The sequence below is a fragment of the Schistocerca gregaria genome, chromosome 6 (genome assembly GCF_023897955.1).
Source record: "Schistocerca gregaria isolate iqSchGreg1 chromosome 6, iqSchGreg1.2, whole genome shotgun sequence".
Taxonomy (NCBI): domain Eukaryota; kingdom Metazoa; phylum Arthropoda; class Insecta; order Orthoptera; family Acrididae; genus Schistocerca; species Schistocerca gregaria.
Window position 1 is genome coordinate 368,924,543 of NC_064925.1, and position 12,930 is coordinate 368,937,472.

At 36.1% G+C, this 12,930-nt stretch overlaps 1 protein-coding gene across 8 annotated transcripts in view; it reads right to left on the bottom strand.

Annotated features, from left to right (window-relative positions):
* Positions 1–12,930, bottom strand: part of LOC126278994 (rho GTPase-activating protein 17-like) — a 157,616-nt gene that overhangs the window by 47,560 nt on the left and 97,126 nt on the right. For 4 of the 8 annotated variants that reach the window (XR_007550774.1, XM_049979309.1, XM_049979311.1 and 1 more), the window contains exon 13: positions 6,769–7,576. Coding sequence is in view for 7 of the 8 variants with exons in the window: in XM_049979309.1 (XP_049835266.1) it covers positions 6,769–7,576 (808 nt within the window). In the remaining variant the exon portion in view is untranslated. Of the gene's footprint in view, positions 1–1,654; positions 2,814–6,768; positions 7,577–12,930 lie in introns of those variants that run through there. The other 4 variants (XM_049979313.1, XM_049979314.1, XM_049979312.1 and 1 more) reach the window with 2 other exon arrangements.

The following is a 12,930-nucleotide window of genomic DNA, read 5'->3' on the forward strand; positions in this document are numbered from 1 at the left end:
CTCGCAAGCCTCCCTTCTTTTACATTTGTTTAAGACCTTCCATATTCTATGTAATGCTTATTTTGTTGCTCACAGACATAGTTCAGTAAATACCACTTTCCTCTTGACTCTTATTGCTGTCCAGGTTTACACTTCCTAATTACCCTCTCATTGCTCTTCAAACTGAGATGTTTGCATAATTTATAATATTTAAGAATGAAATTGTAAAAATTATAATTATCTGTAGAAACAATTAATTTAATTTCATATATTTATTTGCCCACAGAAAATAACACATCAGCTGAGAGGGAAAACCTAAGATGAAGATACAGCAACAGTTTGAACACTACTTGATAAATGTACACAACATAACTCTTACTCAAAAACATTTTCAGTATATGTATGTAGACAGAAAAAAAAAAAAATCTGGATTTCCCAGTTAAAAATACACTTTTTCCCAGGTGGAAATACACTTTCAACCTGTTAAGTGACAATTTACTCTCCCTTTGAGCTGTAGAACTTATCAATTCTTGGATGTAAAGATTTTGTACACAATACAGCGCAGTAGTTTCTGAAGCGCTGAAGTCGAGATTGCACTGCACTTTTGTCAGCCAATCCTAGCTCACATAATCATGTGATGTTGCCAGCCAGTTCATAGGACACATGGTGTTGTATGAACACAGAAATAGGAAAAATTATTGGTTTATATTTACATACATACATGTAGCTACAAGAAAAGCTAAGCTTTCACATATAATATTGATCTTGAGCGTATGTTATCCTATGAGATATACCAAACACAAACATGCCAGTAAAATTTTTCCAAGTGGTTGTTCCTCATAGTGTTGTTTTGAATGAGTGTCAAATACTCAGTGATTTAAGAAATTCATTGCACATTTTAACATGTAACTTAATTCATGTTGCGTTCAAAGAAATTTACTTTGAAATTAACACTTCTCAAAGACCCATTCACATCTTCTCACATCATCGTACTCATCGAAAGCAGTTTGTGTTTGAAAGTATTGGCTACTCTTCATCCTAAAGCCTTTGACACATTTTGCTATCGACAGACACTAGGTGCGCACTGTGTTTTGTTGTTGTAAATGATGCATTCTTTTTGCAACTAAAGTTGTATTTTGGCGTTACTCTCATTTATATTTTACTGCTGCAGTATTATTCTATAGCAGTGGCCTAAAGTAAAATTTTTTGTTAGGCGTCAGTTCTTACCAGTCAAAATTACAAAAAATTTAATGTTAAAGTAAAACAATGAAAAATTACCAGAATTCTTTAAAATTACAAGTTCTTTTCCTTCATTGCTTGGTTGTCCCCTTTTTTTAACTGTCATTTTTGTTCTATTTTATCCCATGCTAACTTATCATAATATTTTTGTATAAATGCTCTGAAGTTTTCCATTCCAGTCATGATGCTTGATACAATCTACAAAATGGTATTGTAGGAGCACTCACAAGCAGAAGTTTTTCCTCTGATCTGTTTTTCTTTGTTTGCAATAGATAACCAGAGCCAACAACAAATGCCTGCATGCAGTGCTGGCACACTGATACTTTACACAAAACTTTAACAACATAACCAATGTGATCCCAAGGCAACAACATTTTGTGCAACAAGGGTAAAGAGGACATATCACATTTGTAATAGGAAAGAAATGTAATCCAAATTTACAGCAGGAAAACAAGAGTTTAATAGCAACATAAGAAACAATACAAATTAACAGCAAACAAAAGCTGAATAACACACTTTTGCTACAAAGCTAACATGAATGCAGCGTGCAAAACTATACTCAACAGAATAAATGAAATACTCACAAGTGTAAAACAAGCAAAGTGTATTTACAAAAAAATGCAAATAGTAACTACAATAATAACAAAAGAAAAGGAAAACAGACATATAAGGAACCGAGCACAACAAGTAATAACAAAATGCTGATGATAATTTTGAGAAAGTGCCATGGAAGTCTAAGTAATGAGGCAGTGAAATTCTTTTATTTACCAGTTAATATATGGAGCCCTATGGCACTAATATAAAGTACCAAATGCAAATCAGTTTGTGAGATTTCAAAGAACACTATTGTTAAAATTATTATACATTAGGAAGATCTGTTTGTTTTACTGTTATTGAAGACTTAGATACATTAATATAGCTACCATGCAGACTAACTGCTTTCTTCATTTTAAATATATACAATAAATAAAATCTATATTTCTGTCACACCCAACACAACATCAAATAACATATCTGGAAACATACAAATGAAGTATGTCATAAACAGGGCAGTACTCATTAAACTGATTTAGTCAAAATTAATACCAAATAAGCATACCATCTGGATATCATTTTAAATTCTTTTATTTGCAGTCTTTCTTTTCTGAAGTACTGAGCTCATAATGCCATAAATATACAATAAATGACAATCGTCACAAAATGAGTGACTTCTGTAATTTCAGGTCAGTGATGGGACATAACCTGTATTTACACAGGAAAAAAAACTTACTTATACATTAATTTCTGCAGCTGTGATGTGTCCATCACAGTGGCCCTAAAACAAAATATGTCACTCTGCAAACTACTATGGAAGTACACCAGATTTTATCAACAACCTAAGAGGCACACACAAATACACTACATTTTTTTTTTTTTTTGCAAGAAAAATAATCAATTACTAAAATTTATGCACTGGACCTGAGGAAAAATTTGTGATGGCAACATAACTGACCAAATTTCTAATAAAACATGACATAGTTCTCTATGATATCTGCTGTGAGTGAGTGCCTTTTCTTTAATATTACACAGCACATTACTCATTTCAGTCTTCAAACCTGCAGGGAAAAAAAACTACAATTATTTATTTCCTCATCTATATATTGTGCCTCAATTATTTCTTTCCTCATCTATATATTGTATCTCCAACGAAAAACATGTATAGAAACTAGTAACAAAAAACATTTGAAAATTCGAGACTAGTCCCAGTACTGTGTAAGGAGCAGATTCATTATTCATCTTTAAGATTGACTTCAAGACAGTCAATCATATTCAATCAGTACAATACAATTAAAAATGATGTGTCATAGCTTCTTTCATTGTACTGAAATGACAACTTGGGAGAGAGAGGAATGGGGAGAGGGGGAGGTGAGAAAGAAAGAGAGAAAGGGGGGGGGGGGAGAGTTTGTGAGGAAAGCATCAATTGAAGCTAGTGAATACCATGGCTTTCAAAGGTCATGAAAAATAAAAACAAGTGGAATAAAATTCAAAGCTTTTTAGTTCCTTCAACACGAGTAACATTCTAATTCTGCAGATCTAGACACACACGATTTAGACCATTTGTCATTGGAAAGTAATACTGCAAGAAAAATGACTACATATTCAGGAACTGGCTAAATCAAAGAGGATTTGAATGAGACAACAACAATACTCCCCAAAAACAGGTTATGGACACTTTTATAGTTTTTGATGCATCTTAATCATCCAACAATCATAAGGCAGAAAATCATGCATACATATAATCGTTGAAGTATTGCTACACAAACACAACACAGGTGTGTACCATTACATGCCTGAATTGCTGACAAAAATTTACATTTGTGATACCAGTGTTCCCCGACAGATCACAAAATGAAAGGATGAAATCATACATTACATTTACATATTATTTTCACTGAATGCCACTAAATTATTGTTCAAATCAAAACAAAATACATTACACGGTACACAAGAGGAATGTCTACTTATCAGTTTTGAAGCAGGAACAACTCTCTGTGTTGTGGTGATGGTGGTGGAGAGGGCGGGCGATTGCAAATGGTGACAAGACATTGCATTGTCAAAAGGGAGGTGATAGTACAAGAGATAAAGACAGAATAATGGGTAAGTCATCTGTCTATAAAAGCTGTCACCCACATTATTTTACACAAAAATAAGCATATGATATCAACACACATCAAAGATGGCAGCCGAACTTAATAGGTGTAAAAAAAAAAAAAAAGGAAGAGGAGGAGGAGGGGAAATGAGGAAGTGGTGGTAGTAAGGAACTAGAAAGAGTGAAGAAACTGACTTGCGTTAACATTTCAGTAGTTTTAAAAAGTGAGAGTTTGTAAACCATGGTATTTCACGAAAGAGGGAGGGAAGGAGGTGGAAGAGAAAAATGCGAAAGACAAGTAGTGTTAACAAGTTGCTAGGTTTCTGCTATTATGATGTAGGTATGTTCAACAACAGAAAGTTGGCAACAATGCTAGTGGTAATGCCAATTTCCAGTGCTGAACAAAATTTCCTGGTCAATTCAAAGGCTGCACCTGACCAACTTAAACCAAAAGCATCGTAAACCTGGAATATATATTCAACAGCCAATCACTACAGTATGCACTAATGTGTGCTTTATTTCTGTTGGGAAATATTTTATTACTTAACAGGAAAACAGTTTCTGTCATTAGGGTTTGCTGGTCACTTTCAATGCTCCTTTTTGCCTGCCACTAACTAATGGTTCACAAATAGTTAACATGTAGGGCACAGGGATCAGTTATGTCATACTACTCTGTGCACTAAACAAATGCTAGCTAAATCAAAACTAAGCTTCACTTACATTACGGAATTCATTACACAAGAACATCAGGACAACAGGCAAAATTTTACTGAGAAGTCTATCAACAAGAAATAATGAATAAATGCCATAACAAAATGTGATTACAGTGAGTTATATACTCTTCCACACCCACAAACATTCAGTACCTTTCTGAGAGTTCTGCAGTGAAGATTAATGTCAATATGAAATTTGCAATTACAGTGAGTTATTCTGCAATTTATTCTCCACTGAACTATTGCAAGTAGCCATAGTATCTGACAGTGCCAATTGACAAATACTATATAAACAAGTAGGAGACATTTATGGAATACACTATGTCTTACATTTTCTACACAAAAAAGTAGCAGATTTTAAAACCACAGTGCCACAGCTCTGCACAATTGCTACAATTGTTGTTAGGAAATGGCAATGCTGCATCTCTCTGTGCAGCCCCCCCCCCCCCCTCCTCCCTCCCTCCAACCTTTGCAACCCTGACTATTGCTTGCTGTGATTAACAGGCACAGGCTGATATGCACTGAAAATGAATTTGCTAAACACACACTAATACTGCCCATATAATAAGAACATTTTAAAAGTTTCATGTTGTAATATCAGTTTAAGCATTGAAAGCCTCGTACAAGAACTTTAAATTTTGTACTTTTCTCATAATTTTCCAACAATGAGTGAGTCTATTTGATGCAAAAGAGATGTTGGCTTTTTTTCAAAACAAATAAAAATAACATACTGCTGTTAGAGTCAAGAAGAGAGATTTCTTTTCAGAGATAGATGCAATACAGCCAATTCACTTTGATGTCTCCACAGATGTTAACACAGATTTAAAGAAAAAGTGATTGCCAATGAAGTTTCCTACTTTCCTGTGTCCTGTATTACTTGTAATAAAATTTTAACTTCTTTCAAGAATAGGCAGTCACAGTAAATGAACATTGAGTGGGACCACTATCACACTTAAACCACCATAAAAATCTACTAACTTCTGAGCTTTAATTCTTTTTATAGTTTTAATTCAAACTTCACTTGCAGAAACACTTTTTATGATTCCTATATACATTACTTACTGTATTTCGTCATTTTTAAACAAAATACCTGGTTCCTCTCAAATGCATGTAATAAAAGTTGTCTTTTACAAATTACAATTCTAACACTTATGGTGTACAGCCACAGCCAAGCTGACTAAAGTATCTGAGTCATTATACCCATTCAACGTTGAACAGACGAAGTTGCAAATGTCTTAGATAAGTTAAAGTGAATAAACAGCTCCTCAGTTCAGAAATACAAAAAATGATAAGAAATAGGTTGGAAATATCCCCAGACCTGACAAAATAGAAATCTGCATGAAAATAAATTTCTGTATTTTATGTAATTTGTGGTGTTTTTCAGGTTATCTTCTTCGGGTTCTTTCCATAAAACAGAAAGAAAAACAAAAATAATAAATTTATCCCTGCTCTCCAATAAAGTTTTGTTTAACTTGTCATGTCTTCAAAAGCATGTTCTTTCTAAATGCTACCAATATGCTTCTACGCCATACTATTTTACTTGTCAATCACAATAGCAGCCTAATACACACACATTGCTCTCTTCCAGTTACTTCTGGTGCAGTTTACGCTGTAGCTCCATAAAAGCATTGTTTTAATAAAAGAATACAACACACTGATGGAGCATCGAAACAGATACCATTAAGTATAATAACGCAAATTGAAAATGACTAATAAAAGGGACTGCTAACACACAAAGTTTGTTCAATGGTAGGTGCCACAGTAAACAAATATGACCAAACGTACATACAAATTCAATCGCAGAACTAATAGAGTTTAATTAATTTTTACTCAGGAACTGTCAACAGTCTTTTCTTCAGCTGCCTTGTTTGCTTACATTTCTGACAACATAGTGTAAAGCAACAAAACGAAGAGACAATTTAATTTTAGCAAAACTATTTAAAATCATAATTGTTGACTTTTTTTCAGTTTAGCATTAAAAAAGTTTTGAAATAAATAAGAAGCAAAGGCTGTGTGATTACTTGAGAGAGGAAAACAAAAGAAGCTGAAATAAATTAAAAGCTCTGAATGACAATAAAATCATCAGAAGTAGGCAGAGTGTAACATCACATGAGACACCAAGGAACACCACAAAGACTCAAGCAACACATATTTACATTATTGCTGCCCCGGTGAGTGAGTCCCCGAAACCGGTACAATAGTACTTACTTCTGAATTTGCTTTTTCGACAGAAGAAATATCACCATCAGAATGCTTAGTAGCACGGAAAGAAGCTGCATGTGGCCGCAACAGGGAAGCAGGTCGTTCAGGCACAACCGGTTTGGATGATTTTTCACAAATGTCACTTACAGGCACTTTTCTCAGTGTCACACTTCCATCCGCCGAAGTGGAACTATTTACACCCACCGTTTCTGAGATGGATTTGGGTGGTGATGATGAGAACAAAGTGTGTGATTCTGCAGTGCCAGGGACACAGTCTACAGAAGTATTTACACTGACTACAGAGGTACGTGGGGCAGCGACAGGTCTCTGCAAGTGCTTCCTGTCGAGGGTGCTCATGTTACTATCACTGCAATTCACTGTCACCTTCTGTTGTTGTTGCTGCTGTTGGTGCTGCAGATGTGGCTGCAGGTGGAGCTGGTGATCCGAAAGGATGGAAACCTTACCAATGCTACCTGCAGTGACAGTGACAGTCGTAGTGTGGCCTCCACCAGTAGCAGACAGAGGCTGCGACACTTCCGTCACGGGCGGAGGTGTCACCTCCTCGGGCTGCGCCAATGGCGCTGCATGTTCTAGGTCGAGGCTCCGCCTGGAGGCGGTTGTCGCCGGTGGTGGCGGAGGTGGTTCTGGTAACAACGGTTTCTTAGCTGGCCGTGGCAGCGTTGAAACCACTGGTGGTGGTGCCACAGTTGGTCGTGGTGGCTTTTCTGGGTGCTCCCGACTCACAGCAGCTGGTGGTATTGGTGCAGGTTTATTCTTCCGTCGTGTTATTGGCTTCGGACTCCCTTGAGGTGGGCTTGAGAAGACAAAAATGGGCTTGAGAAGACAATTATATTATTAAAAATCACAATTAAGATACAGCAAGATCTAAAATGTGTAAACAAACTGTTCAAAACAAAACAAATTTTCAACAGTAAATTCACAAGTTACACCACTGTTAATGACATTATACACTAATGGGGCAAAAAATTGCAATACCAGAATATAATTTATGTAGAGAAATGAAATGAATCTCAGTTTGAAAGACGGAGCTCCAAGTCTGTTGCACTTGTTAAGTGAATACAGGCACTGTTAATGATGTTTGTTGATGACAGTGAAGCTTTCTGATGAAGCTGCATATGTACTTGATTCGAGGCAGATCCGGTGATCGAGCAAGCCGCAGCAACATGTCGACAGTATGTAGAACGTCTTGGGTTACAATAGCTATATGTGGGCGAGCATTGTCCTGTCGGAAAACACCCCCTGGTATGCTGTTCATGAACGGTGATATATAAATTTGCAGTCAGGGTGCTTGAGATAACAATGAGAGTGCTCCTGCTATCAAACAAAATTGCACCGCAGACAATAACTCCATGTGTAGGTCCAGTGCACAGAGAGGCTGGCCACCTCCTAACAAACACTCAGCCCTCACTGGCATTGAGACAGGACAAATCCAGTTTTCATCATAAAACACGTTGGGGTCAGTGGAATGCACACTACAGGGTGTCTGGCTCAGAGCTATCCTTGAAGTAACCAATTTGTAACCATCCATTGTGTCACTGTGATGCCACCTGCTGCTCAACTTGCTACTGCAGATGTAGCATGATGTGTCAGAGCCATGTGCCAAACACAAATGTCTTTCCTCTTGCTAGAGCCGTGTGGCTGTCCAGAGTCTGGTCTTCTCGCGATCGCACATTCTCCTGACCACCTCTACATTTCTGCCAGTATCGCAGAAGGAACATCCAGCTTCTCGTAGCCCTATTACATGAGCTTGTTCAAATTCAATGAGGTGTTAATAATGGCACTTTGTTGCCTTAAAGACGTTCTTGACTAACATCAACTCACCATGTCCAAAGTTACAGGTAACTAACCATTACAATATAAAGCCCACCTGATTTGAATACTCATAATGACACTACTAGCGCCACTCTTATGCCACTAGCACAAAATCTGAACAGACATCATCTTTAAGATGTAGAAACACACCATCCGTGAGCACAGAGACCAAACAGCATTCGACAGTGTGATAAGATTGGTAAAATGCACACATTTACATCTCTTGTTTAATAAGGGAATGTACTTTTCCTTTTATTACTGAACATAAATAGAGTTAGGGGTGTTCAGGCACTCTTCCCTAATTATACTCATAGTGAAGGTAACAAAAATTAAAGTTGAAACAGTTTGCAGTATTTCACAAAGACTGAGATGATGTCAGATATGATATGTATATATCAAGTAAACAAATATTTAATATAAACTGTGTTTAATCAATAGTGACTTTAGAAGCTCTTGAAAGACTGCATTCCCATTAAATCCTTTGTCAAATCTGGAGCACCTCAATGGAAGGGAAAAATCCCCTCCCCACAAAACATTTTAATTATTTAAGCCTGTGTTTAAAAATTCATTCATGTTTAAGGGACTTACACCTCCTTACCATTGTATGGTCACAGCAAAAAATCACAAATAGGTGTCACTGAAATAGCACGATGTAAATTTAATACTTGATGGATTATTTCCATTTCCCAGAAAATATTTATCAAATCTATCTCGTATTCAATTCAATGCATTGCACACAAAGTGAGCGTACTTGTGAACCACAGGTGATACTAAACAGTCCTTCAAAACCACAATGAGAATTAAGAATTCATAGCATTAATGAACCGAGCAAAAACCTAAGACTCGGTGGAATAATACTGGACAACCAATTTGCTCCGAAACAATTGAAAGTGCTTAGGACAAGCCGTGAGTAAGCCTGGAGACACAAAATGTAATGGTTTCTACAATGCAATGAAACAAATTTATTTAACCCAAGATAAGCTGATCCAGTTACGTAGAATTTTTGCATTTTAAAATTCCACAAGAGAGGATGAGTTTACGTATGTTAAACCATCAACAGCATGTTCAGGCCCTACTGATGAAGCTCTGGATATACTGCAATGTGAAAAAATATGTATTTTGGAATTTTAGTTCCATGCTTGAGGACTCAACTCAGAGGCATAAAAACAGGAGAAAATTCCTCTTAAATATTGCAGCACATGGGTGACTTCCTACTGAGAAACTGTTGAGAAACAGATGATTTGAAGACTTTTTTCACCTTTCTACACCAATGAGAGACAAGCAGCTACTGCAGCGCTATCGTGCCCACAAATTAAAAACAAATTGTTCACCTACAGTGCTGTATATGGTCACGGAGAGCTTACGACTTCAGACATATAGTAGACCAAGATATGTTGCAGAAATCGAGTGGGGTGCCTGAAATGGAAGTTGTGACAGAAAAAGTTAATTCATAAAATGATTTTGAATCAGATTCAAGAGACGCAACTTACAAGGAACCACAAAGTTATGTGCCAAAAAACTAGAGCAGAGTACCTGATTTCTGTTTTTTGCTTAAGAATACCATGATTTTGAAGGTTTTAGACCACTATCCTGAAGTAATGGTGATTTTCAGAAGAGATAACATGACACTACTTTACCTGGTATCGCTAGAATATGTTTTTTTCATATGCCACAATGGCAAATCTTTCGAAGATCTGATAAATATTTTTAAGAAAAGGAACTGTTCTGAAAAGTAATCTAAAAGATCAAAAAGTACATCCACACTATAATTGAAAGAGAATTGGAGGAATAAATATTTCTGAATCTAAAAATTATCTTTCATTCTTTTCCCTTTTATTCACAAATAGGAAACAAATATATTTTACATTTGTGTAAATAAATAACCATTCAAATAAATAACTTCGTTATTTATGACTAAACAGTGATAATTTTTGTCTGTATTTGTGATTCGAATAAATGCTGTCAACCCTACATTTATACTACTCACCACTGTCATCCAAATGTGACTTGAATGTTGTCACAGTCGGATATAACCACTGTATTTCTTAAGGGTGACACCGACACAGGGGCATTCACCGATCAGAAAGACCTAATAGTTCAAATCTTATTAAGGATAACAAGTCCAGAAAGACCACATAGCCAAGAAGGCAAGAGATATATTCCAAGAGTTGAAGTCTTGAGGCAAAGTGTGTACAATGAAATAAGCACACTGCTCGCACCAGTGAATATGAAAAACTCCTGCATTGCAGTGTTAAATCTGAATGTGGCTCAATTCAGCAAAAACTGGTAATGGCAGTTCATTAAAATGTGATCCTGAGTGTTTTGTTCTTCAAATAATAGAATACATACATCACAGACTTCTCTTACAACAAAATGCTGCCTTTCTGTGAGAAAAGTCATTTATGGATTTCATTAAGCAGGTTAGCAGTGATACACCAAGACAAATGCAATCAACTGCACTGCAACCAACAAGTGCTGAGTTACATGTATATGTGTATAGTCGTACATGTAGAGTTGAGCAAAACATCTTGTTTTCTCACTCATTTGTGCATTCGACACTGTAATTGCTTCAGTGGACACGGGTATGATGAAACAAATGGAGAATGAGCTTGTGACAAAGCAGGTGGATTCTTTCCATCTGCTATTATTTTCCAGTCACAAAACTAACCAAATTTATTGATTACTTTCATCTTCTTTTCAAGACGTTTACCAGGTGACACATAACACTTAGAAATTTCAAGTTATTCTTCAGACCAAATTGAACTTGAATTTATGGTTCACATTGTCATTTCAAGTGTTCTGATTCCATTTCTGTAATTACTTTTTATTAGGGCAATTTAATTAAAAGTCACAGTTAACTGAAGTTGTTAGGCATTCCCATTTCTCATAAAAGTATTGTAAATTACTGGAAACTGGAAACTTACACAATAATTAACATCAAAGTTTGTGGCTACTGTCAATTCCTATCGCAGATTTCGTAGCAACCACTACCAGATTTTCAACTCTGACTGCGGACTTTTGTTACTTTAATTTTTCTGTACAATATAACATACAGTATTAGTTAATTATCTCACTAATTAGTACTTTAATGTAAATTAATATGTTTCACAACATTGTGCTCATTCATATGAGAGGATTCCTATTGGTGTAAGCATAATATTCCATGCATCTTTCTGAACTTCTAACGACATTTTCTACAAACTAAAATCATATTAATTCTCATGGTTCATCAAAAACAGTGAATTCCAACTTATCCTAATTTTAAAGTATTATACTTTCTGAAATAATAGTATGTTCTTGAGAGTGTCTTTATAAGACAATCTCAGTCAGTCCACATGAAGTGAGCTAACAAGTAACATTTAAATCAGACATGCTCTCATTATTTGACTCAGATTTATATTATGTACATTCTGTACACAAGAATATATTCACCGGAAACCATGGAACTCATAAACTTTAATTATTTTTGATTCTCTTCTGTATGTAATAATAATGAACAATCTTTCTGTGTGCTACTGTTGTAAGTGTCAGGAGTGTATAATGTTATAGTCATTGACAATAGCTATTGCTGGACTCAAGTTATGTGTGTTAGTAACGGCTGACTTAAAAACGAATCTCTCAAGGACTGTGCTAAATGTAAATTGTGTTGATTACACATAAATGTGACTTTTTTTTAGTTTGTGTCACTGTGTTTGTGTGTGCTTGTGTGTGTGTGTGTGTGTGTGTGTGTGTGTGTGTGTGTGTGTGTGTTAATGCCAACTAAACTGCTGGTGTCATGTACTTTTTTAAACACCACCATTCCACACTTATATGAACTTCCAGCTTTGATGCGACTGAGATTGATGGCACTGTGGAGAGGCTATGAAAACCAGGTCAGTTACGTCATAAGCAATCTTCCTGATCTGCTGTCTAAAACGTTACGAGTATGAGGCATTTTCTGGACACTGAGATCAATCAACCCAATGACAAAGTTACATTAAGTAGCTGTTTAAAGGAAACCTTAAATCAATTTAGAATGACTGCATGCAAGGTAGTAAGTACCCATTAGCAACACAAAGACAGTTGGACTAAACAACTGTCACTGAATAAGACCCCACACATCTTCCACTCAGGAAACTTGTTGGAGCACTGGTGTGCATTTATGTAACCAAACAGCACGACACATCTTGTAACTGAACATGTTAAGCCTGTTCAATAAGAATCACACTACTGTTCATTGCTAAGCTACTGAGTGAGTCTGGACAGACCCCAACAGAGCACTGAGAAAAAGCTGTTGAATATTAAGGACAGGCAAGGAATCTCTTGGTTTTGCAAATGCTGATTAAGAGAATTCCG